The 27,355-nt window shown below is 43.5% G+C and overlaps 1 protein-coding gene across 1 annotated transcript in view; it reads right to left on the reverse strand.

The window, feature by feature from the left end:
- The window catches only part of LOC141978276 (disintegrin and metalloproteinase domain-containing protein 18-like), a 45,347-nt gene that overhangs the window by 13,047 nt on the left and 4,945 nt on the right, over positions 1–27,355 (reverse strand). The window contains exons 6-10 of the mRNA XM_074940266.1: positions 6,881–6,970; positions 5,666–5,864; positions 3,824–3,929; positions 477–660; positions 89–169 (exon numbers count right to left, since the gene is read on the reverse strand). Coding sequence (XP_074796367.1) covers positions 89–169; positions 477–660; positions 3,824–3,929; positions 5,666–5,864; positions 6,881–6,970 — 660 coding nt within the window. The remainder of the gene's footprint in view (positions 1–88; positions 170–476; positions 661–3,823; positions 3,930–5,665; positions 5,865–6,880; positions 6,971–27,355) is intronic.

Raw genomic sequence — 27,355 nt, forward strand, 5'->3', positions numbered from 1 at the left:
GACGATTTATAAGGAAAATATCTACAAATCCAAAATATTATTAATCCAAACAGTATTATTATTATTATAATATGTTGCTGTTACTTACTCCATGGTCATTGCATTTTTTCTTTACATCACAATTATATTTCAGGACAGCAGCATCTCCACATTTCTGGTTCATACAAATCTAAAACCCAAACATACATACAGTTCAAGGTCAACAGAAAGCATAGAAAAAAATTCTCTAGGTTTAACGGTCCTTTTCAGGCTGTTTAAGAGCAGAAAGCTGTTTACCAGATCCTATTTTACCTCAAAATATTTGGAAATAGTTCTTGGTTAGTTTAGAGTAGATCAGGGGACAACACAGTTAATTTTATAACTCAGTAAGCCAGTGCAGCTCATCATTGCTCCAATATTAGTAGCAACTTCTAAAAAAGTGTATGTTTACATGGAACACATTTACATTGCTAACCGTTTAAAAAAAGATTTGTTACCTTTTGCTTACCACAGAGAGTACCATCCTTCACCAACATTGGATCCTTCACTCGAGGCCCCTTCATATAATCTAAAGTTATGCATAAGGAATTCTGCACCCTAGCATAAATGACAGCAGCCTTTTCCTTAATGAATGGTCTATGACTTGGATATTGACAAACTAACTTCCCACACTGGAGATCTCTACAAACATATGAGAAGAAAATTAAAACTATATATTTGGCATTTAACAGTTCAAAATATTAGATATTCAAGCATACCATAATTTCTGTGAGAAGGGATAACTATACTCTGTACAGAGGTTTGCTTTGGTTCCTTGACGCAAACCATCAAGCAAAACACCAAGCTTGGGGTGGATTCTCCAGGAGAATCCACCTCAAGCTTGGTAAGCTGTTTCAATGGCTAATTACCCTTACTGTTAAAAATGTGTGCCATATTTCCAGTCAGAATTTGGCTATTCAACTTCCAGCTATTGGATTGTGTTACACCTTTGTGTGCTAGATTGAAGAGCCTATTATTAAATTTGCATTCCCCATGTATTACTTAAAGAAGTACTGCTACGACATATATAAAACACAGGCAAAGAGACTGTTGCACATGTGAAATATTCCATGCACAGTAAAAAAAGGGGTTTTAAAAAATTAGTGTCTAGGTTCCTCCTCCACGTGAAGAGCTTTCCCAAAGCATCCCGATACTGTGGCAAAACCAGAGGGACACCTGAGAGAACACTTCTTCCCACATAATATGACAATGATAGCTGATATTTTCTTGCCAGAAGTCTCTAGATTTACATATCACTGACTGAGGACAGGCTGTTCTTACTAGAGGGACCACAATGCTGGAATTTGCTTCCTGTGTTGGCCCAATGAAGTGTGAATTTTACTCCTGAGGGCATTCTGCGCCAAAAAATTAAAAATTCTGCGCAAAAAAAATGCCATGCACAATATTTTAAAATTCTGCAAATTTTATTTGTCAAATAAATATGGAGGCTCCGGCATGGCACTGGGGAGCATAGGCCACTGGCAGCACAGAGGTGGGAGATCACTGTGCAGCCCCCCCGGGACATGGACTCAGCAGTGAGGCTGCACCCAACCCTGACACAGCACAAAGACCAGGCTTTCCCCAGAGCCCTGCCCTTCCACATGGGCAGGCAGGCTCAACAAGGCAGGATTCAAGTGTGGAGGGGCTTAGTGTGGGGGGACCCAGATGTGGTTTGAGAGGGTTCTGTGTGGGGAAATCTCGGTGTGGGTGGCTCAGTGTGGGGAGGATCTGGATGCACAGGGGCTTGTTGGGGGGTTCTGGGTGCAGTGGTAATGGGACTCTGCAGGGGGTCCAGATGAAGGTGGTTGGAGCTCAGCGGGGGGGGGGTCTGGGTGGGGGAGACTGAGCTTGGCAGGGGAGGCTCAGTGAGGGGGTCCAGATGACTTGTCAGGGTGGTGCAGGGGAAGTGAGGCTCATCAGGGTGAGTTCTGAGTGCAGGGGGTGAGGCTTGGCAGGAGGATCTGGCTGCATGGGGGCTGGGCAGATGGGAGAGCAGCTTCCTGTACAGGGATCCCTCCCCCTGAAATTAAGGAGCTATGGGTGCAGGAAGTGGTGGGGGGGAGGAATTTGCAGAGTTTCCTGCAGCTGGGGGAGAAATCTGAGGGTGGGTCTGGCCTGGGTCCAGATCGTGCAGGGGAAGAGGAAGTCCCATCCTCACTAGCCCAGCCGGAGCTAGCAGCAGAGCATGGTGCAGGGTAGGAGCCACCAGCCAGGTCTTCCCCAGCCCCACAGTGATATACCTCTCTACCAGTTCCCTGGGCACCCCAAAACATACAGCTGGGGAGGGTTGCATGACCACTCGTGGCTCCCTTTGCTTCCCCATCAGAAAGTCATTTTTCTGCAGGGAAGCAAATCTGCAGGGGACATTAATTCTATGCATGCGCAGTGGCACACAGTTTCCCCAGGAGTAGAATTTGCTAGTCTTGACTCTTCAGGGTATGCTGCAAAGTCCACCAATCTACTCAGACTTCTGCTTGAAATAAAGTGGTTATGTCTGCAAGGACTCTCTGGGTCACTGGTTAGGAATGACATTTTTCACTTCCTTGCTTTTTTATCATGGTATGGAGTTAGTGGTCAGTTTGTGATTTATTTTTTAATTCAGCCAGTTGTCTGATTAATTGGTTTGTTTTTTTTAATATAGTGGATATAAAAATTTTAAATTAAAATAAATTGCACCCCTCAGATCCCATTAAAATTAATTTAGAAGCAGATTTTTAAAAAAGTTTTAAAGCATCTTTTGAAAGTATTTTATCAACAATAAAACATTCCAGTTTTAAGTTAGTTTTCTCTTCAATTTTAATTTCTGTAGGGCAAGAGGAAATGTAAAGTTTAAAGTGTATAGACTACAAATGTTTGTCTATCAAAGCATTTATCTTAAAGGCAAAAAGAGGTGAACTGAAATGCCTGGCAAGTGAAGAGAAGCTACAAAAAACAGGAATTTCTGAACCATGGTGGGATGACAATAATCAATGGGATTGTTATTTACTATTTGTATTACAGTAGCGCTAATGCCCCCATTTGGTAATGAGAACCCTATTGTGCTAGACACTGTAAAAACAAGATAATATCTGCCCTAGAGGGATCACAATCTAGATTTCTGCTGAAGCAAACAGAGAGAAGGAGCTAACAGTAAAACAAGGACATTTTGCATAATAAACAGTCATTAGTTCTCCCTCTACCTAGCCTTTGTCAGACGGGATACTAGGTTTGCCAAAAGTAAAAACCCTACAGAAGAGCAGAATAGGTCAGAGAGGAGAATGAAGTAGAAGTATACTGTGTAACAGAGTGCCTTGCCCCATTAGGGTCCAATAAGCCTGGGGCTGGCCAGCCCTGTTCAATTTTCAGACCCTGCTGGAAGGAAGCAAGCGATTATAAAACCAGCAAGTGGCTCAGCTGAAGAGGCGCTTCAGGTAGGAGAGAGGCTCTTGCAATAGACCCTGAAGCAGAGGGACTGAAGTGCATGGTGTGTCCTCCTTTCAGTACTGAGAGAACCAAGTGGGGAAAAAGCCTGTAGGAGCTGTAGCCTATGGTGGGCAGAGAAACTGTTTTGGTTTGATACTTTGCCTGAGTTTTCTGCTAAAGAATAAAGCTGTACCCTGAAAAAAAAAAAAAACATGGGCATGGCAGTGAACTCTTCCTGAGCTGGGAAAACAGGCCAGCAGCTGTTTACATATAGTAAAAGTTCAGAAACAAACCGGATAAAAATGTTCAAAATCCAAGTTACTTTCAACACAATCAGCCAAGATGCCATGCTTCACCTTGTAGTTCTCCCTATAGGGAGACATTTCTATTTCTCAAAACATACTTCCATTCACAAGCCTGGTAACCGTCCTGATTGGAGCCGCAGTGTCCCATCCTATCCTTTTGACCATTAATTTCTTCATAACATGCGAGAGAGCCACTTTTTGAAGCTGCAAATACAATAACATTGATTAGACTTAGTCATAGACTTATAGAAGTCAGAGTTGGAAAATGTTTTGCTGGAACACCTAGCACATGCTAGTGCAGAATTGTTCTCTGCCATGTCTTTAGGTGCACTGTCAAGTCTAGTTTGCAGGTCATAGACACAGGGTTGCTTCAAGCCAAACTCGGGCTTCCTTCACAGCTATTCAGTCATGGCCTCCTCCTAGAACAAGTGGGCAACCGTCTCTTTTTCATAAGTCCCAAAATGCTCTGCCAAGGCTGACTTCAAGACACAGGCAGAACAGGCAGTTGCCTAGAGCAGCAAAAATTAGTGGTAGAAAAAAAGTACAGTAATTATTTATTTGGGTGACTATAGATTGGTAGAGGTATCTATTCACCTAGATCAGCAGAACCTCCAAAGCCAGTCCTGTGCTCTACCATAGGAAGGTATGTGTGTCAGGTGTGGTACTGAGAGTGTTTGACAACCATTGGAAATGTGTCAAAAATGTGTGTAAGTTGTTTCTGGAGTTAAAGGAATAGGTATGGAGATTTCCTATTAAACAGAAGATATGGAGAATGTGGGTGTAAGATAACACACTTAAGGCCACTAGAAACTCTGTTCAGTCACATACATAATAGGAAATGTTCTAATTTACAGGCTAACCTGGAGTATGCTCAGCAAGTTTCTGAAGCTAAATTAGCTTCAGAGTGATTTAACCAGGCCTTCATGTGGAACCTGTGATGTGTTCCAGTTAGGGGCAAGGAAAGGGCTCCAGTCGTTATCACAAGAGTTGGCATGAAGCAGCTTTTATTCCATACACCAGGAGTAAATAACCTGTCCCTGATGGAGTAGGGGGCCTTGTAGCTGCAGGTTGACAGCATTTTATGAACCAGATCAGCCTGGACAAGGATGGCAAAGAACCATCAGATCATCTCATTAGGGTTACTAATATAATAATGTTTACAACTGCTATAGTTATGCTTGCAAAACACTTTGCATGATAGCCTTAATGTGTGGTATGCATCTTTCTAATTTTCATAAAATGTGCGTGTAAGATAACACACTTAAGGCCACTAGAAACTCTGCTCAGTCACATAAATAGGAAATGTTCTAATTTACAGGCTAACCTGAAGCTAAATTAGCTTCAGAGTGAATTAACCAGGCCTTCTAATTGTTCCAAACCAAAGCAACTTCAAAAATGATTTTAGAAAGTCTATGATATGGTTAAAAAAAACAAAAACTCTTCACACCAAAATACCACTGCCATTATCTCCTCTCCACTCCCCCCAACCAAAATGCCATCTGGACTTAGGGGAATGTGCAGGCTGCTAGGATACAGGTAGTCATGAGTTCTAGTCTCACCCTTTACACTGACTGGTCTTAATAAATCTCTGCACTACATACATGTATTTTATGTAGGGAGCTTCACAGCACTACCAGCGGTATAAAATATAGTTATCCATATTTTACCCATGTAGTCACTGAAGCATAAAAAGGTTAAGGGAAATACTCAAAGTTACCTAGAAAGTTTGTGGCTGAGCTGTGAACAAAACCCAGATCTTTGATGCCATAAACCCAAGTCTTACCCAGCAGACCACAGTGCGTCCAGGAAGTTGCCTCAAGTATCTGTGCTTAATTATGTCATTTGTGACAAATAATAATTATCCACCTTCATAAGGTAGAAACACTGATGATAGCATTCTCTAGAATGAGATTTTGGAAACAAATAACTATCATTATTACCTTTACCAAAGAGTTTTTTACACTGTTTATCAGCAGTTTGGCAAACTCCTTTGAAACAATAGGCTGTGTTACGGTTGCATGGGTGTCCATCCATGACCCAGAAGTCAGGTGTACAGTGTGCAGAGGAACCATTGCAATACTCTATTAGATCACACTCATCTTCGCTAGTGCTTCGACATAATGTACCATTTCGCACAAACTAGTAGGAAAAAAACAGAAATAGGAGGCCTGTGCATGATATATAGAAAAGTTATAACTAGAGCTGTGTGGAGGATAGAAATTTGCAAAGGATTTCAAGATTTTGATATCTATCTTCTGATTAGGAACAACACGCCTACACTTCAAATTTCTCTATGAAAGAAAATAGCATGGGGAAAATCATTTAAAGTTGATCTAAATGTTTCATTTTGATTTCACAATTTTTATTTTAATATTATATAATATAATATCAAAAATATTAAAGACAAAATTGAAATTATATTGTCAGAATTCTTTTCCCTTATTTTCTTTTTAAATTTAGACAAAATTTACATGATTTTGCAAAGCATTTAGACTTTGACAGAACTGCACTCTCTGGCTGAAAATGGTTTCACTGACATTTTTCCAATCAGCTCTAATTATAACTACTAAGGAACAGAATTTATGCAAATCACAATATTTGATATTTATACTGATTAATCAACATAACAGGGAAACCTAACAACTAGAAACACTTTTTTTAAATATAAGAAAGCTAAGTCTTTCAGCTTTTTGTTTTTAAAAAAAAGTTTTTGCTTTGATGACTTGAATAACAAAAAGCTGATCCCATGAAACAAAGTGAAGATCAGCTCCCTTTTTGGTCATTTGAGTCATTGGCCTCTGCTTAACTCCTATGGCATGTGCACGCTCAGACAGAGTATTAAGTACATGTTTATACAACTGCTTCCATCAGGTCTCATTTACAATATTGCCTTGAATTATCAATATCATTTTGACAATATTTTAGGTAGCTCGATATGTCAACAGTGACTTGTTCTCTGGTTCTTTCTGTATATAAGTATAGAAAGCAATAATATATAGTATGCACAGTTTGCTCCAATCCTAAATACTGAACTGGATTATTCACATACTTAAAAGTTAAGCATTAAGTATCTGCAGTATCGGGGCTATTGTTAGATATGTGGGTTATAGTTAGAAAATGTGTTAGGTTCTGATCACTCAGGATGTATAGCTTACCCTACATTTCCAGCAACAATCTCCAGTGATACATTTGATGTCTCGTCTAAATTTACAGGTGCGTTGGCAACACTGATCCCATACACATTCCTGAAAACAAACAATAGAAACATTATAGATTTTAGAATATACCACATTTTAATCCTGGCAAAAGATACCAGTTTGGTGGCCCTGGAAACTGAAGTCTCTTCCCCCCCACCCCCAAGGAAAGAAGTTAATTAAAAGTCCCTTTCTGACAGGAGGCGTTTCAAAAACATTCTCAAGGGGGCGGTTTGGAGGAAGTTCCCAAAGCCTCGGCTCATGGCTTACTGAATAATGCCAAGGACCCAGATATCTGCGGTAACTAAGCTTTGGTAGAAGGCTTCTGGAAGTATCAGAAGTAGTAGCAGTTCCAGAGGTTGCATGCTGTTGAAGTTGACACTTTAACATCTGCACTTGAGGCCACAGTGATATTTTAATCCCTGTACTGAAGCATGCAACATGGAAAGCGCTGATGCGTTCATCTATCTAGATTACAAGCAGAGTTCAAACAGCCACAGCGAACCAGACATTATTTGACAAATAGTTCTTGCCACCTCCTGTATGAAATCCAGGTCTCAATTATGAATGCAAAAATATCATTGCACTGAGACAAAGTTCAGGATTTATCAAATCTGTGTACTACCTGTATTGCTATATAGGTCAGAAACCTGGAGCCTCTTGCAGGCAGACTTGGAGCAGCTAGAGGCATTCCATATGTGCTGTCTGAGCCAAATCTGAGTACAAAGTGGTTTGACTTTGTGTGAAATGTCACAATCTCACAGAGATTCGACCTTCCTTCAATAGCTCATTATATTCAAAAGCAACATTGCATGCTCTTCGGCCAAGACACCAGAATGGACAAAAACACCCCAGTACAGCATGCTCTCAAACTCTCCATTGACACATGAAGGGGTGTACATCCTGACCTACCCGGCGCCATCCATGAGGCCACCCCAGAAATTCATGGATTCGCATTACTGAGCCAGATCTGGGAACTTCATTGTACAATGCCTGGTGTGATGCTATCAACCATGATCAGTCTGACTGGTGCAACAGTCCTCCACATACTGTATGTGTTTGGCCATCATGGTGAAGCTCACTCCTTCCAGTTCTCCCATCTCCCAGCCTGCAGTGGTTGACAAACAGCCTGATTCTTCACCCAAAGTCTCTTCTTCTAGAGACCCCAAAATGGAGTGACAGGCAGAATAGCTCATCTTCTCTTTATTCAATACACCAATTAGGCCTAGTTTCTGACACTCCAATTTTCGTTCGTTACTTTCTGGTTCCACACTTCTCTTGTTTGCCAGACATGATCTTAACACAGTCCTTTAACAGGCTTTTTTGTTTGGACTAATTTAGTCATTCTGTCTCCTTTTACATATTTTTCCAACAATATTTTGTTATAGGCATTATTACATTTTATGAACTTTCACTTCTCACAGCTTAGTCCACAAATAAGGTAAATTTTAATTTGTAGGCCCAATTATTACAACACCTCCTGCATAACACAGGCTATAGAAATTCCCAATATATTTCCTGTTTGAACTACAGCAAACCTTTTAGAAAAGCATCCAATATTGATTTTTAAATGGACAGTGATAAGAGAATCCACCATCACTTTTCGTAAGTTATTCTGTAGCAAGGTCAAGACTCACCAGTGTGGTGTCTCCTGCTGGTCGCCCTGGGAATTAGCTCTTCTCCAGCCTTGGAGCGCCCTCTGCCAGCCAGTGGCTCACCTGCTTCTGGTCTCCGTGTCCCTCCCATACCCTGGTGCCCCTTTACCTTGGGGTTCTTCCCCAGCAGTACCCCCACACTCTGGGTCTCCCCTCCCAGGGGAACCCCCAACCCTCTAAGCCCACCTTGCCTCAGTGGCTACTGCCAGTCATCATCTAGCCCCTGTTCTCTGGGGCCTCACCCTGGAGCTCCCCAGCTCCCCAGCCCTTCCCCCCCCCTCTGCTCTGCTCTGCTCTGCTCTGCTCTGCATCAGGTACCCTGTGCTGCCAGGCAGCTAGGTCCTTCTCCCTCCAAGGCTGGAAAGAGACTGTGACCCAGCTCCTCCCTTAGGCCTTCTTATACTCCCAGCCTGGCCCTGATTGGCTGCCTCAAACCCGCACCTAATTGGCTCCCCGGGGCAGCCCTTTCCCAGGACTGTTTTTAACCCCTGCCGCTCCGGAGAGGGGTGACCGCCCCTGTACATATTCCAATGGTTAATTATCCTCATTGTTTAAAATATGTGCCTTATTTCCAATCTGAATTTATCTGGCTCCAACTTCCAGCCATTGTCTTCCAGACTGAAGAGCCCATTATAAAATATTTGTTACCCATGTGGGTACTTACAGGCTGTGATCAAGTCACCCTTGAACCTTCTCTTTGTTAAGCTAAATAGATGGAGCTCCTTGAGACTATCACTATAAGGCATGTTTTTCAATCCTTTAATCATTCTCTTGGCTCTTCTCTGAACACTCTCCAATTCTCAACATCCTTCTTGAATTGTGAACACCAGAACTAGACACAGTATTCCAGTAGTGGTCACACCAGGACTAAATACAAAGGTAAAACAACCTCTCTGCTTCTACTCGAGATTCCCATTTATGCATTCAAGTACTACATTAGCCCTTTTGGCCACAGCATCGCACTGGGAGTTCATGTTCAGCTGATTATTCACCAAGCCCCCCAGTCATTTTCAGAATCACTGCTTTCCAGGGTAGAGTCCCCTATACTATAAGTATGGCTTACACATTCTTTGTTCCTTGATGTATACATTTACATTTGGCAGTATTAAAATACATATTGTTTGCTTGCACCCAGTTTACCAAGCAATTTCAGCTACACTGGTTTAAGTTCTGGTGAAGTTAGGAGGCACTTATAATAGAATCGTGCAGTAGCTCCAACCTTAACTACAGAGAGGCTACTGTCTCTGAAATAAGCAGAAAGTCACTACACTGTTTTAAAACTTTAGTACTGGAGAACATTTGCTGACCTACCAGTATCAAACCAAATACTATTAGAATATAAAAACGGTTATGGTTGTTACACATATAACATACCTAATACAAAAACACAAAAGCAAGGAAATTAAAAGTCAAGTCACCTTATAGTACATATCCTCTACTCTTCTACCCACAGGCACACATTTTATCTTCATCACAACAGCCATACACCACAGATCATGAATCGCATCCTTAACTCTATCTCCTCAACCTCCCCTTCTGTGCACATCCTTTTACGGAACGTCCCCATCCCAATGCTATTAGTTGTGAATGTCTAATATAGTATATTTTTGTGTTTGGAAGGAGAAGATTAGTAATGGAAGGCTGTCATCCCCAGAAGGGGCAGATAACATTGTGGTAGATGGTCTCTGCTGTATACTAATTGTAGTAGAGTCAAGGTTTGTGCTAGTGGAGGGAGGAATGTTTTGTTGGGAGGGAGGAGGTTAGTGAAGGGTGTGATAGAAAGCCAGCATGTAGTGTTCTTAACTGTTTTCACAATGAATTTGTTTGTATATATTCATTTCGTAGGGCTTTTATGGGGCTTGATCCTGAAAGGTGCTGAGCTCTCTGATCTGAGCCAACAAAGTACTTAACCAAGTGTTTAACTTTAATTACATGAGTAGTTTCATTGACTTTTTCATATTTTTAAAGTTAAGCACATGCTTAAATGCTTCCCTGGATTGGACCTAGAGTACACAGTACCTTGTAGATACATTCAGATTGACACTTGTCTTAACATTTCAGAGAGGAGACAGATGAGTGAAGGAAAGGTATGCCTGGAGGGGTGGTTCCTGGAGCTGTGCGACAGAAGTATAGCTGCCAAAGGAAAAGGTTTTATCCGTCAGAAGCTGCACATAAAACATACTTAGATATGGGATAAAATATGGCATAAAAGCGTAGTTGATGGCAGTTTTATCTGTCAGCTACCTGTTGGTTAATAAACTGTCAGTTAAAACAAATAACATCTGTTGCACGAGCTTCCTTCAAGTTTATCAATTTTGAAGATGTCACTTAACAATCAAAAAGGCAGAATGCCATGGACAAATTTTAACAACAGTAATTTCAAATGCTTTCTATTATAAATTTAAAAAATCAAATAAAGCTACATTTGAAATTCAAAGAGAAATGAAAAACAGAAATTTATGTTTCATTTTAAAGCCCATTTCAGAACACAACCCTGACTATGAGGTTGAGAAAAAGCACCTCCATAGCATTTCAAAGTTGAATGGTTTTTCTCAAGGGCTCCAGGTGGCCTTTCATCCAGAGGTCTTGTTAGCACTTCTTGGACCCATAAGGTATCTCTTATTTTTTTAATTTTCTCTTCAGTCTCAAGGTATGGAACTGTGAATTATTTATTCATATTAAATTTCAGGAATTTATTTCCTAACCTTTCGTGTGCCACAGTCACAGTCCTCTCCTTCCTCCACTATTTTGTTGCCACAGACGGGAGCCCTATAAGATGCATTCAAATACGGTTTGTTCAAAAGGCATTCTCCTTCTCCACTTGCAATGAAACTTTGAAAGTCTCCTATACTGCAGTTGCTAAAGGCCTTTGTCCCACTGGAATGTCTAAAACATAAAGTACAATATCATCGTTAAAATATTCTCCATGCTTTGTAAAATATATATCCTTTCACGCCACTGAAATACTTTAATAAAACAAAAATGACTTTGGTTGCAAAATTAAGGATTTTTAAAAATATGTCAGCTGTCTGCCTTGTGGGTGAATGTGGCTATTAACCTGGTACCTTAAGTGCATTCACTTGCCTTCAACATTCTTCTTGGCTGAAATAAATTAAATAGAACTGGCAACCTCAAATTAACATAATTTCTCCAAATTGGAGGCCTCTGACCCAGCATGTTTGCCTCAATGAAGGAATAAATATAATTTTTTAAAATATGTTTGCAAGTTTGTGCTAGAATGGTGTTTGGGTCCCAGACAGACTGCAAGCTGCAGCCAACTGAGGGCAAGAAGCAGGCATAACATGCAATGGAGGATGCCCTCGTTAAATTAGGAAAACACAAGCAGAGCAGCAAAACCTTTCTAAACTGTTATTGTCTCAATCTCTCCACTAAAGATACTGCAGGCCATGCCTTTTCTGTCTCTTCCAGAACACTTGTTTATTCTCCTCAGTGAAAACTTGACAGCAATTGAGGTTAGTTTAATAGTAATCAATCTAGCAGCTACAATTAGGAAACCTATAATATAAATACCAGATTTTTTTTTCTTTCCTGTCATCAGCAGTTATATTGAATTGAGTGTACTACCATGTACAAGCCCACTGAGAGAAGTCTGGAGCCCCAGTACATCATGTTTGCTGTGGCCCCGTCCCCTCCCATTTCACCCCAGTTCCAGACATTCCAGTTACAAACATTGGGGGGTGGGGCCGAGCTTATGGGGCTGGTACAATTGTCTCCCTTTTCCCTCCTCTTGCCATCACAGACAATAAAGCATCTCACAAGAAGATGGAACTCTCAGTAAATTTTATTTTAATGACAGATTACATTATACTAATATTAGAAACATTTAGGCCCTTGAGTAATTTTACATAATAGAACTAGTCATGTGAGTAAAGTTACTTATATCCATAAGAGTTTGCATGATTGGGCCCATAGTGAGTACACATCTGTACATAGCATAAACTGGAAAGCTTAAAAAAAGGGTGGAGAAAATGGAGAAGTGTGGACTAGTTTTAAACTAAGAGTGATTGAACATTTGAAATTTGATAATAAAAGACCTTATGATCTCTGAAGGTCCAAGTTAGGGCTTTTCCTGTATTCAGTGGCACATAATGAATTAGTGTATTTAATTTCAAGACTGTAGCTCAGCGGGAACATAGACATTAAAAGTCACATTGTTATCAACAACTGCTTAGATAGAGAAATAGGACTTAAAAGATGAGGGTAGGAGAGAGATTTTGTACTTAAGTGAAAAGCGAAATATTTCCTGAAACTGTTAATCTCTGAAAGTACTATTTATTTATTTTAGATTTTTACATCAAATTAGTGTTCATGGCAAGTACCTGACTGACAGGCAGCCTCAGATTGAATTACTCCCTTTATGCACATGACAAGCAGCAACAGTGCAAGTTTTCCTGCACTATGTCACTAATCTGCTTTAAATCTTGTGGGACCATCTCGGGGATGAGAAAGTAAGTCAGTCTGTTGGCTCCTCTGCAGAGATTCCCAGCTGATGACATTTGTGTTGGGATAGTTTGGTTATATGGAAACATACCAACAAAGAGGAGGACTGTGACCTATACCTATATCTATCTAGATATGACCTATATCTATATCTAACATGGCAATCACTCTGAAACCTAATTCTATCTAGATATCCATCCATCCATCTATAGGTCACAGTCCTATTCTTTGTCGGTATGTTTCCATATATCCAAACTATCCCAACTCACATAGGCGTACACACAGACAACTTCCAGCCACTAATGAACTGGGATGGATTTAAAACAGTGATATAGAGGTACAAAAGTCTACATACATCCTAATATGGCATTATTTAGAACGATAGCACTTGTATGCATATTAAAATGGTTCTAAATATAATAAATAATGCAATGCTATGTGAGGTACATAAATTAATAATAATTTAAAAAAAACTTACACTGCTGTGGTGTGCATTATGCAGGTGTATCCTGAACATTGACAATCCCTAGAATCATCATATGCTATTCCCAGACTAAGCCCGAGCAGCTGTGCAATGATGACTGAAAATGTCTCCAGTGTTATTGTTCTTTGATACTAATATAATAAGAAAGAAAGTGCTAAAAGTTCATTTAACTGTAGAAACAAACTGTGATAAAAATCTAAATTTTTTGTTTTCTGCCCTGCCTAACATACTCAAAGATATCTGTACTAGACATAATATATGAAAGGAACGCATACGCCATTGTAAGGAAACTGCTCTGTCCACTTCCAGGACTAGAAGGAAGTTACAAAGAACATGTGTAATCCTGAATTCAAACACTCATTAACGTACTTTTTCTCCAGAGGCCGAATCCTCTGTGCAGTGCCTAGTCTAAGTAGACAAGATGAGTGCAGAGTAGAAGTGCAGGGGCAAGAATCTTTCCATCTGATCCTATGGAGTGGCTACCGAGCCCACTGGCTCAAATAATCTGTGATGCCTTTTTGGAGCCACCACCCAGAGCAGAAAACCAGAGGACCCCAGACAAGGATATCCTTTGGCTCCATTTCTATTTCATCATCCCTTGCATGCTGCTCCACAGCATGTGAGACAAGGGTCCTCTTCTCATGGTGTTTAACCTCTGAATGGCCCTGCTAAATTCTGTGTTCCCCCTGCACCGCATAGCTGCATTGATTCTGTTGCCAGGGGACTCTTCTTAGTTGTAGAGGTGGGTGCAAGATTTGCCCCTACAAGCAAAGGTCAGAACTGTAAGTAACCAATACAGTATATTACTTGTACAGGTAAGTAAATTCTATTATATCATACCAGAGCAACCCCTCCGGAATAGTTTCTCAGACACAGCTTTCCTGCAAAAGATGCCCCTACATAATTTGGTTGGTCCCTGTAACTAAAGCACAAAAAAGATTCTTGATCATAAATATATTCTTTCTAAAAACAATGACAGTCTAAAAGATTTCTAGTGCATCTTCTTTAATAATAAAGTAATGTTCTTCTTACACAAATAAATATGCTATGTCATGTGGCCGTAGAATAAGATGGATATTTTTCCACTGTAAAAACCTTTGTAATAATTCATCAGCTTCCCCTGTTATAGGAATTTTGTTACTATCTGCCCAGAACTCCAATGAAGACAGCACAATTGTCATATTAAGAGAGGTAAACATCTGAAAATGTAACAGAGAAAATACAAGATCAATTACATTATATGCACTGTAGTATTGGAAGATCTATAAGCAATGGCCATGAGTGTAACAAACTATGGATTGGACTGTCACAGAGTGTATAGCCACAGATGTCCCCATAATAAAATGTTGTAATCTATGTTAAGGAAAACACACTACTGAAAGATCCTAAAATCCAACATCTTAGTCCATATCAATCCTTTTCAATCTAGTCAATCAAAATAAATTCTCAGTTAGTGCATCACAACTGTCAGTTCTTTTTATTAGAGAGACAAGGTGAGTGAGGTAATATCTTTTATTAGACCAACTTCTGCTGGTGAGAGAGACAAGCTTTCAAGCTTACAAAGAGCTTTTCTTCAATTCTGTGTGAGCTCAAGAAGCTTGTCTCTCTCACCAACAGAAGCTGGTCCAATAAAGGATATTACCTCACCCACCTTGTCTCTCTAATATCCTGGGACCAACACGGTTACAATGATGCATACAGTTCTTCTTATGACCAAGTTAACTTAAAATAACTAAGATTATGTCTACACTGAAAAAAAAAAACAACAGGTGCATTCTTAACTCGGGTTAGTTAACTCAGGCTAAAATACCAATGCAGACACAGCAATTTCGCTTTCAACTGAGGTTAGCAGTCTGAGTTCAACCCCAGATCATCCTGTACACTTTAAACTGCACTGCTAACCCACGTAAAAAGCTGAGTTTGGAAAACTGCCCATCTGGGGAATCCTCGTGCCAAGATTGAGGCTCATCATACTACTAATACTGTATACAGCACAAACATAACCTAAGGAAGTTTAAGACAGAAAAAGATTCACGGATATCATAACAACAGTAACACGTGCCCACAAGGAAGGTAGTCAGAGTAGTTTTACAATAAAAAAATTCTAAAGGGGGACACATTGCAGGTCCCTTTATTTTCAGATGGCTCAGAGTACCTGGCGTCTCTGATGTCTCTCAGGGGTGAATGATCTAATCCTGGCGGTGAGGAACATAAAATGGTTTTTAATCTAATTGCTGCAGACTGAGTATCCTGAGGGTGAAAACTGGTATTAAATAATCACCAGAGAATAATATCATCTATAAAATATCTGGACTTCTTGCGGTAATAATATTTTCTTCTCCTACTGCATCTTTCATCCAAGGTTCTCAAAGCATTATAAGTCTCACATAACCCTTCTGATGTAGGACACAGATAAGTATTATATCGAATTTACAGAAGAAAAAGACACAGAAATGTGAGGTGACTTAGCAAAGTCACACAGCAGGTCGGTGACAGAACCAGGAATAGAACCCAGGAGTCCTGATCCCAGCCCCCTGCTCTACCTGCTAGGCTATGACTACCAGCAAAATGACTCAGAACAGCCACATTTCCCATATGAATATTGAACAGAAAAAGACAGTAACTTACACTATTGACAAAGCCAATAAGCTGGACTATTTTCTCCGTTACAACATCCTTGTCTGAACCCATATAGTCATACTGAAAAATAACACAACTTTTTTAGATTACAACAACATATCACTGCTGTGCAATGTTTCTTTGAATGTAACATTTCCCTTAGGAACTGATGCAGTATCCAAATAAGTTCTTTCTATTTGTGCCATTTCCAGATTGTGGTACCTGCCTTAAAATATTCTCACCCAGTTCTCAGAGAAACTTTATCTGTTTTTCTTCATGTCATATCCTCCCAGATCATTTGGTAGAATGGACAAAGCAGCCATCATAAGAACATGAGAATGGTCATAATGTGTCAGGCCAATGGTCCAGCTAGTCCATTATCTTGTATTTCAACAGTGACCGGTGCCAGATGCTTCAGAGGGAATGAACAGAACAGAGCAATTTATCGAGTGATCCATCCCCTGTCATCCAGTCCCAGCTTCTGGCAATCAGAGGTTTATGGACACCCGGAGCATGGGGTTGTGTCAGTGACCATCTGGACTAATTGATGGACCTATCCTCCAGAAACTTACCTAATTCTTTTTTTTTACCAAGTTATACTTTTGGCCTTCACAACATCCCTTCACAATGAGTTCCACAGATTAACTGTGCATTGTGTGAAGTACTTCTTTACATTTGTTTTAAATAGACTGCCTAATCATTTCATTGGGTGACCCTGTGTTCTTGTGTTATGAAAGGAGTAAATAACACTTCCTTATTCACTTTCTCCAGATCATTCATGATTTTATTGATCTCTATCATATCTCCCCTCAGTTTTCTCTTTTCCAAGCTGAAGAGTTCCAGTCTTTTTAATCTCTCGCATATGGAAGCTGTTCCATACCCCTAATCATTTTTGTTGCCCTTCTCTTTACTTTTCCCAATTCTAAGAGAAATACAGAGAGCAATACAGCGGTGCATAGACAATCCAGGAAGTTTTTGGAAAGCGTAGGGGACAATTTCCTGGCGCAAGTGCTAGGGGAGCCAACTAGGGGGGGCGCTTTTCTTGACCTGCTGCTCACAAACCGGGTAGAATTAGTGGGGGAAGCAAAAGTGGATGGGAATCTGGGAGGCAGTGACCATGAGTTGGTTGAGTTCAGGATCCTGACGCAGGGAAGAAAGGTAAGCAGCAGGATACGGACCCTGGACTTCAGGAAAGTAGACTTCGACTCCCTCAGGGAACAGATGGCCAGGATCCCCTGGGGGACTAACATGAAGGGGAAGGGAGTCCAGGAGAGCTGGCTGTATTTCAAGGAATCCCTGTTGAGGTTACAGGGACAAACCATCCCGATGAGTCGAAAGAATAGTAAACATGGCAAGCGACCAGCTTGGCTTAATGGTGAAATCCTAGCGGATCTTAAACATAAAAAAGAAGCTTACAAGAAGTGGAAGGTTGGACGTATGACCAGGGAAGAGTATAAAAATATTGCTCGGGCATGTAGGAAAGATATAAGGAGGGCCAAATCGCACCTGGAGCTGCAGCTAGCAAGAGATGTCAAGAGTAACAAGAAGGGTTTCTTCAGGTATGTTGGCAACAAGAAGAAAGCCAAGGAAAGTGTGGGCCCCTTACTGAATGAGGGAGGCAACCTAGTGACAGAGGATGTGGAAAAAGCTAATGTACTCAATGCTTTTTTTGCCTCTGTTTTCACTAACAAGGTCAGCTCCCAGACTGCTGCGCTGGGCATCACAGAATGGGGAAGAGATGGCCAGCCCTCTGTGGAGATAGAGGTGGTTAGGGACTATTTAGAAAAGCTGGACGTGCACAAGTCCATGGGGCCGGACGAGTTACATCCGAGAGTGCTGAAGGAATTGGCGGCTGTGATTGCAGAGCCCTTGGCCATTATCTTTGAAAACTCGTGGCGAACGGGGGAAGTCCCGGATGACTGGAAAAAGGCTAATGTAGTGCCAATCTTTAAAAAAGGGAAGAAGGAGGATCCTGGGAACTACAGGCCAGTCAGCCTCACCTCAGTCCCTGGAAAAATCATGGAGCAGGTCCTCAAAGAATCAATCCTGAAGCACTTACATGAGAGGAAAGTGATCAGGAACAGTCAGCATGGATTCACCAAGGGAAGGTCATGCCTGACTAATCTAATCGCCTTTTATGATGAGATTACTGGTTCTGTGGATGAAGGGAAAGCAGTGGATGTATTGTTTCTTGACTTTAGCAAAGCTTTTGACACGGTCTCCCACAGTATTCTTGTCAGCAAGTTAAGGAAGTATGGGCTAGATGAATGCACTATAAGGTGGGTAGAAAGCTGGCTAGATTGTCGGGCTCAATGGGTAGTGATAAATGGCTCCATGTCTAGTTGGCAGCCGGTGTCAAGTGGAGTGCCCCAGGGGTCGGTCCTGGGGCCGGTTTTGTTCAATATCTTCATAAATGATCTGGAGGATGGTGGGGATTGCACTCTCAGCAAATTTGCAGATGATACTAAACTGGGAGGAGTGGTAGATACGCTGGAGGGGAGGGATAGGATACAGAAGGACCTAGACAAATTGGAGGATTGGGCCAAAAGAAATCTGATGAGGTTCAATAAGGATAAGTGCAGGGTCCTGCACTTAGGATGGAAGAATCCAATGCACTGCTACAGACTAGGGACCGAATGGCTAGGCAGCAGTTCTGCGGAAAAGGACCTAGGGGTGACAGTGGACGAGAAGCTGGATATGAGTCAACAGTGTGCCCTTGTTGCCAAGAAGGCCAATGGCATTTTGGGATGTATAAGTAGGGGCATAGCGAGCAGATCGAGGGACGTGATCGTTCCCCTCTATTCGACACTGGTGAGGCCTCATCTGGAGTACTGTGTCCAGTTTTGGGCCCCACACTACAAGAAGGATGTGGATAAATTGGAGAGAGTCCAGCGAAGGGCAACAAAAATGATTAGGGGTCTAGAGCACATGACTTATGAAGAGAGGCTGAGGGAGCTGGGATTGTTTAGTCTGCAGAAGAGAAGAATGAGGGGGGATTTGATAGCTGCTTTCAACTACCTGAAAGGGGGTTCCAAAGAGGATGGCTCTAGACTGTTCTCAATGGTAGCAGATGACAGAACGAGGAGTAATGGTCTCAAGTTGCAATGGGGGAGGTTTAGATTGGATATTAGGAAAAACTTTTTCACTAAGAGGGTGGTGAAACACTGGAATGCGTTACCTAGGGAGGTGGTAGAATCTCCTTCCTTAGAGGTTTTTAAGGTCAGGCTTGACAAAGCCCTGGCTGGGATGATTTAACTGGGAATTGGTCCTGCTTCGAGCAGGGGGTTGGACTAGATGACCTTCTGGGGTCCCTTCCAACCCTGATATTCTATGATTCTATGATTCTATGATTCTAATATATCTCTTTTGAGACAGGGCGAGCAGAACTGCACACAGTATTACAGGTGTGGGCATACCATGGATTTATATAATGGCGTTATGATTTTTTCTGTCTTATTGTCCCTTTTCTAATGTTTCCTAACATTCTGTTAGCTTTTTTGACTGCTGCTGCACATTGAGCAGATGTTATCAGACCACTATCCACAAGGACTCCAAGTTCTCTTTCTTGAGTGATAACAGCTAATTTAGATGCCATCATATTGTATGTGTAGGTGGGATTATGTTTTCCAATGTGCATTACTTTGTATTTATCAGCACTGAATATCTTCTGCCATTTTGTTGCCCAGCCTCCCAGTTTTGAGAGATCCATTTGTAACTCTTCACAGTCAGCTTTGGGCTTAACTATCTTGAGTAATTTAATATAGTCTGCAAACTTTGCCACCTCACTATTTACCCCTTTCTCCAGACCATTTATAAATATGCTGAACAGCACGGTTCCCAGCACAGATCCTTGGAGGAGCGTACTGTTTACCTCTCTCCACTGTGAAAACTGACCATTTGTTCCTACCTATGTTTTATATCTTTTAACCAGTTACTGATCCATGAGAGGACCCTCTTATCCCATCACTGCCTACTTTGCTTAAGAGCCTTTGGTGAGAGACCTTGTCAAAGACTTTCTGAAATCTGGATCACCCATGTCCACATGCATTTTGACTCCCTCAAAAAATTCTGATAGATTGATGAGGCATGATTTCCCTTTACAAAAGCAGTGTTGACTCTTCCCCAACATATTGTGTTCATCTATGTGTCTAATAATTCTGTTCTTAACAATACTTTCAGCCAGTTTGCCTCATACTGAAGTTAGGCAGTTACAGGCCAGTAAGCCTATCTGTGAGTCATCTGGTACAGAAGCAGATTTAAACAATAGGTTACATACCACACTTAGTAGTTCTGCAATTTCATATATGAGTTCCTTCAAAACTCTTGGGTGAATATCATCTGGCCCTGATGACTTATTACTGTTTAATTTATCAATTTGTTCCCAAACCTCCTGTATTTGTCCCCTAAAAGGAATGGCTCAGATGTGGGAATCTCCCTCACATCCTCTGCGGTGAAGACCGATGTAAAGAATCGATTTAGCTTCTCTGCAATGGCCTTGTCTTCCTTGAGTGCTCCATTAGCACCTCAATCATCCAGTGGCCCCATGGATTACTGAGCAGGCTTCCTGCTTCTGATGTACTTGAAAAACAATTGCTGTTAGTTTTTCTGTCTTTTGCTAGTTGCTCTTCAAATTCTTTTTTGGCCTGCTAATTATATTTTTACACTTGACTTGCCAGAGTTTATGTTCTTTTCTATTTTCCTCTGTAGGATTTGATTTCTGGTTTTTGAAAGATGACTTTTTGTCAGTAACTGCCTGTCTCTGTAGATAGACTGAGCCCAGCTCCCTGGACTTCAGCCGGTGAGCCCAATCCAGCTAGTTAAAGAGGGCTGGGCTACACCTCGGCCTGTAAAGGGCTGCTATGCTAATAGGCACCTGGAAGGAGGAAGGACTGAAACAGGCTGAGCCCTGGGGAGGAAAAGCCACACTGGAGTGGGACAGGTCAGAGGCTCAGAGAAGCAGCCCTGCAGCTGCTGCTCCTCAAGAGGAGCAGAGCTGATTGAGGCTGGGAGGCTACTAGGAGCTGGAGTGCCAGAGACCCCTGGGAAGGGTGGCCCTGAAGCCTGGGGCCAAGGATGGAGTTAAGACTATTTTCTGTTTGCTTGATAACCTCTGTTTAAAGAAAGAAATCTCCTTGAAAAGACTGGGTATGGCAGCACATGCTTTAGAAGTGGGGAGAAGCAATGGCCCTGGAAGGAGAGGATGTTGATGTCAGGGTGTCCCTGCCCTCTTTCCCCCATCTCCACAGAGCCGGGGAGAGGGGACAGGGCCCAGGACTGAAGCAGGAGAGAGCTGCTGTGGTCGGAGGTCTGAACTAGCTTTCCGGGTGAGTGAGTGTGCCTTAAAGGGACAGCACATGGTCTCTGAGACTTCCCCAGCAGCCAGCTCACACAATTTCTCTCTCTGTCTCTCTCCTGCCCATGTCCATCTCCGCAGAGTGGGGGAGGGAAGACAGGGCCAGGAGACCTTTCAGTGAGTGCCTTAAAGACACAGTGCATGGTGTCTCTCAGAAACTTCCCCAGCAGCCAGCGCACACACAGTCTCTGTGTGTGTGTGTCTCTCTCTCTCTCTCACACACACACAGACTTTCACGCTCCCCTCCCAACACATACTTGTATGATTGTTGCTGTTACTTCTTGGTACTTCCTGCAATGCACATATATTCTCTGTAATTTTATTCTTTCAAAGTGTGTTATTTTAGTTTTTGACTGGTCTATGCATTTCATAATTTTTTATTTCTCTCTTACACTTACATTTAATTCTTTGAGTGGTGAGTTCTAAAATGCCTAACCTGTCCTGGCTGGAGTAATTATTCCTATGGTAACTTTTAAAAAATATATATTATATCTAGGTTTTTTGTTTCTACTGGTGGCGCACATCCGCACATACCTTGCTTCACATAACAAAATTTATTCCACACATGGATGGAAAAACTCAGAGGAAATATTGGCCCTGACCTTTATTTGCACTGAGGACTGGGAACTGAAACTGCCTGAAAGCCCTGGTCTACACAAGGACTTTAGGTCGAATTTAGCAGCATTAAATCGATGTAAACCTGCACCTGTCCACACGATGAAGCCCTTTATTTCGACTTAAAGGGCTCTTAAAATCGATTTCCTTACTCCACCCCTGACAAGTGGATTAGCGCTTCAATCGGCCTTGCCGGGTCAAATTTGGGGTACTGTGGACACAATTCGACGGTATTGGCCTCCGGGAGCTATCCCAGAGTGCTCCATTTTGACCGCTCCGGACAGCACTCTCAACTCAGATGCACTGGCCAGGTAGACAGGAAAAGAACCGCGAACTTTTGAATCTCATTTCCTGTTTGGCCAGCGTGGCAAGCTGCAGGTGACCATGCAGAGCTCATCAGCAGAGGTGACCATGATGGAGTCTCAGAATTGCAAAAGAGCTCCAGCATGGACCGAACGGGAGGTACGGGATCTGATCGCTGTATGGGGAGAGGAATCCGTGCTATCAGAACTCCGTTCCAGTTTTCGAAATGCCAAAACCTTTGTCAAAATCTCCCAGGGCATGAAGGACAGAGGCCATAACAGGGACCCGAAGCAGTGCCGCGTGAAACTGAAGGAGCTGAGGCAAGCCTACCAGAAAACCAGAGAGGCGAACGGCCACTCCGGGTCAGAGCCCCAAACATGCCGCTTCTATGATGAGCTGCATGCCATTTTAGGGGGTTCAGCCACCACTACCCCAGCCGTGTTGTTTGACTCCTTCAATGGAGATGGAGGCAATACGGAAGCAGGTTTTGGGGACGAAGAAGATGATGATGAGGAGGAGGTTGTAGATAGCTCACAGCAAGCAAGCGGAGAAACCGGTTTTCCCGACAGCCAGGAACTGTTTCACACCCTGGACCTGGAGCCAGTACCCCCTGAACCCACCCAAGGCTGCCTCCTGGACCCAGCAGGCGGAGAAGGGACCTCCGGTGAGTGTACCTTTTAAAATACTATACATGGTTTAAAAGCAAGCATGTGAAAGGATTACTTTGCCCTGGCATTCGCGGCTCTCCTGGATATACTCCCAAAGCCTTTGCAAAAGGTTTCTGGGGAGGGCAGACTTATTGCGTCCTTCATGGTAGGACACTTTACCACTCCAGGCCAGTAACACGTACTCGGGAATCATTGTACAACAAAGCATTGCAGTGTATGTTTGCTGGCGTTCAAGCAACATCCGTTCGTGTGTTATCCTCAGGAGAGTGAGATATAATCCATGGTCACCTGGTTGAAATAGGGTGCTTTTCTTCAGGGGACACTCAGAGGAGCCCATTCCTGCTGGGCTGTTTGCCTGCGGCTGAACAGAAATGTTCCCCGCTGTTAGCCACAGGGAGGGGGGAGGGTTGAGGGGGTAGCCACGCGGTGGGGGGAGGCAAAATGCGACCTTGTAACGAAAGCACATGTGCTATGTATGTAATGTTAACAGCAAGGTTTACCCTGAAAGAGTGTAGCCAGTGTTTTATAAAATGTGTCTTTTTAAATACCGCTGTCCCTTTTCTTTTCTCCACCAGCTGCATGTGTTTCAATGATCACAGGATCTTCTCCTTCCCAGAGGCTAGTGAAGATTAGAAAGAAAAAAAAAACGCACTCGAGATGAAATGTTCTCCGAGCTCATGCTGTCCTCCCACACTGACAGAGCACAGACGAATGCGTGGAGGCAAATAATGTCAGACTGCAGGAAAGCACAAAATGACCAGGAGGAGAGGTGGCGGGCTGAAGAGAGTAAGTGGCGGGCTGAAGAGAGTAAGTGGCGGGCTGAAGAGAGGGCTGAAGCTCGAATGTGGCGGCAGCGTGATGAGAGGAGGCAGGATTCAATGCTGAGGCTGCTGGAGGACCAAACCAGTATGCTCCAGTGTATGGTTGAGCTGCAGCAAAGGCAGCTGGAGCACAGACTGCCACTACAGCCCCTGTGTAACCAACCGCCCTCCTCCCCAAGTTCCATAGCCTCCACACCCAGACGCCCAAGAACGCGGTAGGGGGGCCTCCGGCCAACCAGCCACTCCACCACAGAGGATTGCCCAAAAAAAAGAAGGCTGTCATTCAATAAATTTTAAAGTTGTAAACTTTTAAAGTGCTGTGTGGCATTTTCCTTTCCTCCTCCACCACCCCTCCTGGGCTACCTTGGTAGTCATCCCCCTATTTGTGTGATGAATGAATAAAGAATGCATGAATGTGAAGCAACAATGACTTTATTGCCTCTGCAAGCGGTGATCAAAGGGAGGAGGGGAGGGTGGTTAGCTTACAGGGAAATAGAGTGAACCAAGGGGCGGGGGGTTTCATCAAGGAGAAAAACAGAACTTTCACACCGTAGCCTGGCCAGTCATGAAACTGGTTTTCAAAGCCTCTCTGATGCGTACCGCACCCTCCTGTGCTCTTCTAACCGCCCTGGTGTCTGGCTGCGCGTAACCAGCAGCCAGGCGATTTGCCTCAACCTCCCACCCCGCCATAAACGTCTCCCCCTTACTCTCACAGATATTGTGGAGCACACAGCAAGCAGTAATAACAGTGGGAATATTGGTTTCGCTGAGGTCTAAGCGAGTCAGTAAACTGCGCCAGCGTGCCTTTAAACGTCCAAATGCACATTCTACCACCATTCTGCACTTGCTCAGCCTGTAGTTGAACAGCTCCTGACTACTGTCCAGGCTGCCTGTGTACGGCTTCATGAGCCATGGCATTAAGGGGTAGGTAGGCTGGGTCCCCAAGGATACATATAGGCATTTCAACATCACCAACAGTTATTTTCTGGTCTGGGAATAAAGTCCCTTCTTGAAGCTTTTGAAACAGACCAGAGTTCCTGAAGATGCGAGCGTCATGTACCTTTCCCGGCCATCCCATGTTGATGTTGGTGAAACGTCCCTTGTGATCCACCAGAGCTTGCAGCACTATTGAAAAGTACCCCTTGCGGTTTATGTACTCGCCGGCTTGGTGCCCCGGTGCCAAGATAGGGATATGGGTTCCGTCTATGGCCCCACCACAGTTAGGGAATCCCATTGCAGCAAAGCCATCCACTATGACCTGCACATTTCCCAGGGTCACTACCCTTGATATCAGCAGATCTTTGATTGCGTGGGCTACTTGCATCACAGCAGCCCCCACAGTAGATTTGCCCACTCCAAATTGATTCCCAACTGACCGGTAGCTGTCTGGCGTTGCAAGCTTCCACAGGGCTATCGCCACTCGCTTCTCAACTGTGAGGGCTGCTCTCATCTTGGTATTCATGCGCTTCAGGGCAGGGGAAAGCAAGTCACAAAGTTCCATGAAAGTGCCCTTACGCATGCGAAAGTTTCGCAGCCACTGGGAATCGTCCCAGACCTGCAACACTATGCGGTCCCACCAGTCTGTGCTTGTTTCCCGAGCCCAGAATCGGCGTTCCACAGCATGAACCTGCCCCATTAGCACCATGATGCATGCATTGGCAGGGCCCATGCTTTCAGAGAAATCTGTGTCCATGTCCTGATCACTCACGTGACCGTGCTGACGTCGCCTCCTCGCCCGGTAGCGCTTTGCCAGGTTCTGGTGCTGCATATACTGCTGGATAATGCATGTGGTGTTTAATGTGCTCCTAATTGCCGAAGTGAGCTGAGCGGACTCCATGCTTGCCTTGGTATGGCGTCCGCACAGAAAAAAGGCGCGGAATGATTGTCTGCCGTTGCTCTGACGGAGGGAGGGGCGACTGACGACACGGCTTACAGGGTTGGCTTCAGGGGGCTAAAATCCACAAAGGGGGTGGCTTTACATCAAGGAGTAGTTCAGGCAGGACTTCACGGAGGGTTCCAATAAGAAATGGTGCACCTAAGTTATTGTTCTTATTGGAACAAGGAGGTTAGCCTGGCCTCTGATTGATACATGGCTAGATCTACCTCGCTGCACCTTCTCTGTGAGTGACTGCAGTGTGACCTAGAGGAATGAGTCCCCTAGACAGGGGAGAAGGCAAATGAGTACAAAACAAATCTGGTCTATTTCTTGTTTTGATCCACTCCATCTATCTTTTACATCTTTGGCTGGCAGCAGACGGTGCAGAAGGACTGCATGCCATCCACATCTCATGGCTGCTCGGCAGAAGACGGTGCAATAGGACTGCTAGCAATCCATATTGCCTGCCTGCTCACCATAAGACGGTTCAATAGGACTGACTGCCGGACTAAAGAGAATGACCTGGTCAAGTCACTAAAAATTTAGTCCCTGCGCCCATGTCTGCCCAGGCGCTCCTGAACGACCTCACACAGGCGACCAGGAACACCTCGGACATGACGAGGACGGCTACCAGTCGTACTGTACCGTCTGCTGCCAGAAGGCAATGGGTTGCTGCTACTGTGTAGCAATGCCGTACCGCGTCTACCAGCACCCAGGAGACATACGGTGACGGTTACCTGAGCGGGCTCCATGCTTGCGGTGGTATGGCGTCCGCACAGGTAACTCAGGAAAAAAGGCGCGAAACGATTGTCTGTCCTTGCCTTCACGGAGGGAGGGAGGGAACGGGGGCCGGACAATATGTACCCAGAACCACCCGCGACAATGTTTTAGCCCAATCAGAGTGCTCCATTGTGACTGCTCTGGACAGCACTCTCAACTCAGATGCACGATTGTTTGCCGTTGCTCTGACGCAGGGAGGGGCGACTGAGGACACGGCTTACAGGGTTGACTTCACGGAGGGTTCCAATAAGAAATGGTGCACCTAAGTTATTGTTCTTATTGGAACAAGGAGGTTAGCCTGGCCTCTGATTGATACATGGCTAGATTTACCTCGCTGCACCTTCTCTGTGAGTGACTGCAGTGTGACCTAGAGGAATGAGTCCCCTAGACAGGGGAGGAGGCAAATGAGTACAAAACAAATCTGGTCTATTTCTTGTTTTGATCCACTCCATCTATCTTTTACATCTTTGGCTGGCAGCAGACGGTGCAGAAGGACATATTGCCTGCCTGCTCACCATAAGACGGTTCAATAGGACTGACTGCCGGACTTAAGAGAATGACCTGGTCAAGTCACTAAAAATTTAGTCCCTGCGCCCATGTCTGCCCAGGCGCTCCTGATCGACCTCACACAGGCGACCAGGAGCACCTCGGACATGACGAGGACGGCTACCAGTCGTATTGTACCGTCTGCTGCCACAAGGCAATGGGTTGCTGCTACTGTGTAGCAATGCTGTACCGCGTCTGCCAGCACCCAGGAGACATACGGTGACGGTTACCTGAGCGGGCTCCATGCTTGCGGTG

This window comes from Natator depressus, chromosome 26, assembly GCF_965152275.1.
Source record: "Natator depressus isolate rNatDep1 chromosome 26, rNatDep2.hap1, whole genome shotgun sequence".
Taxonomy (NCBI): Eukaryota; Metazoa; Chordata; order Testudines; family Cheloniidae; genus Natator; species Natator depressus.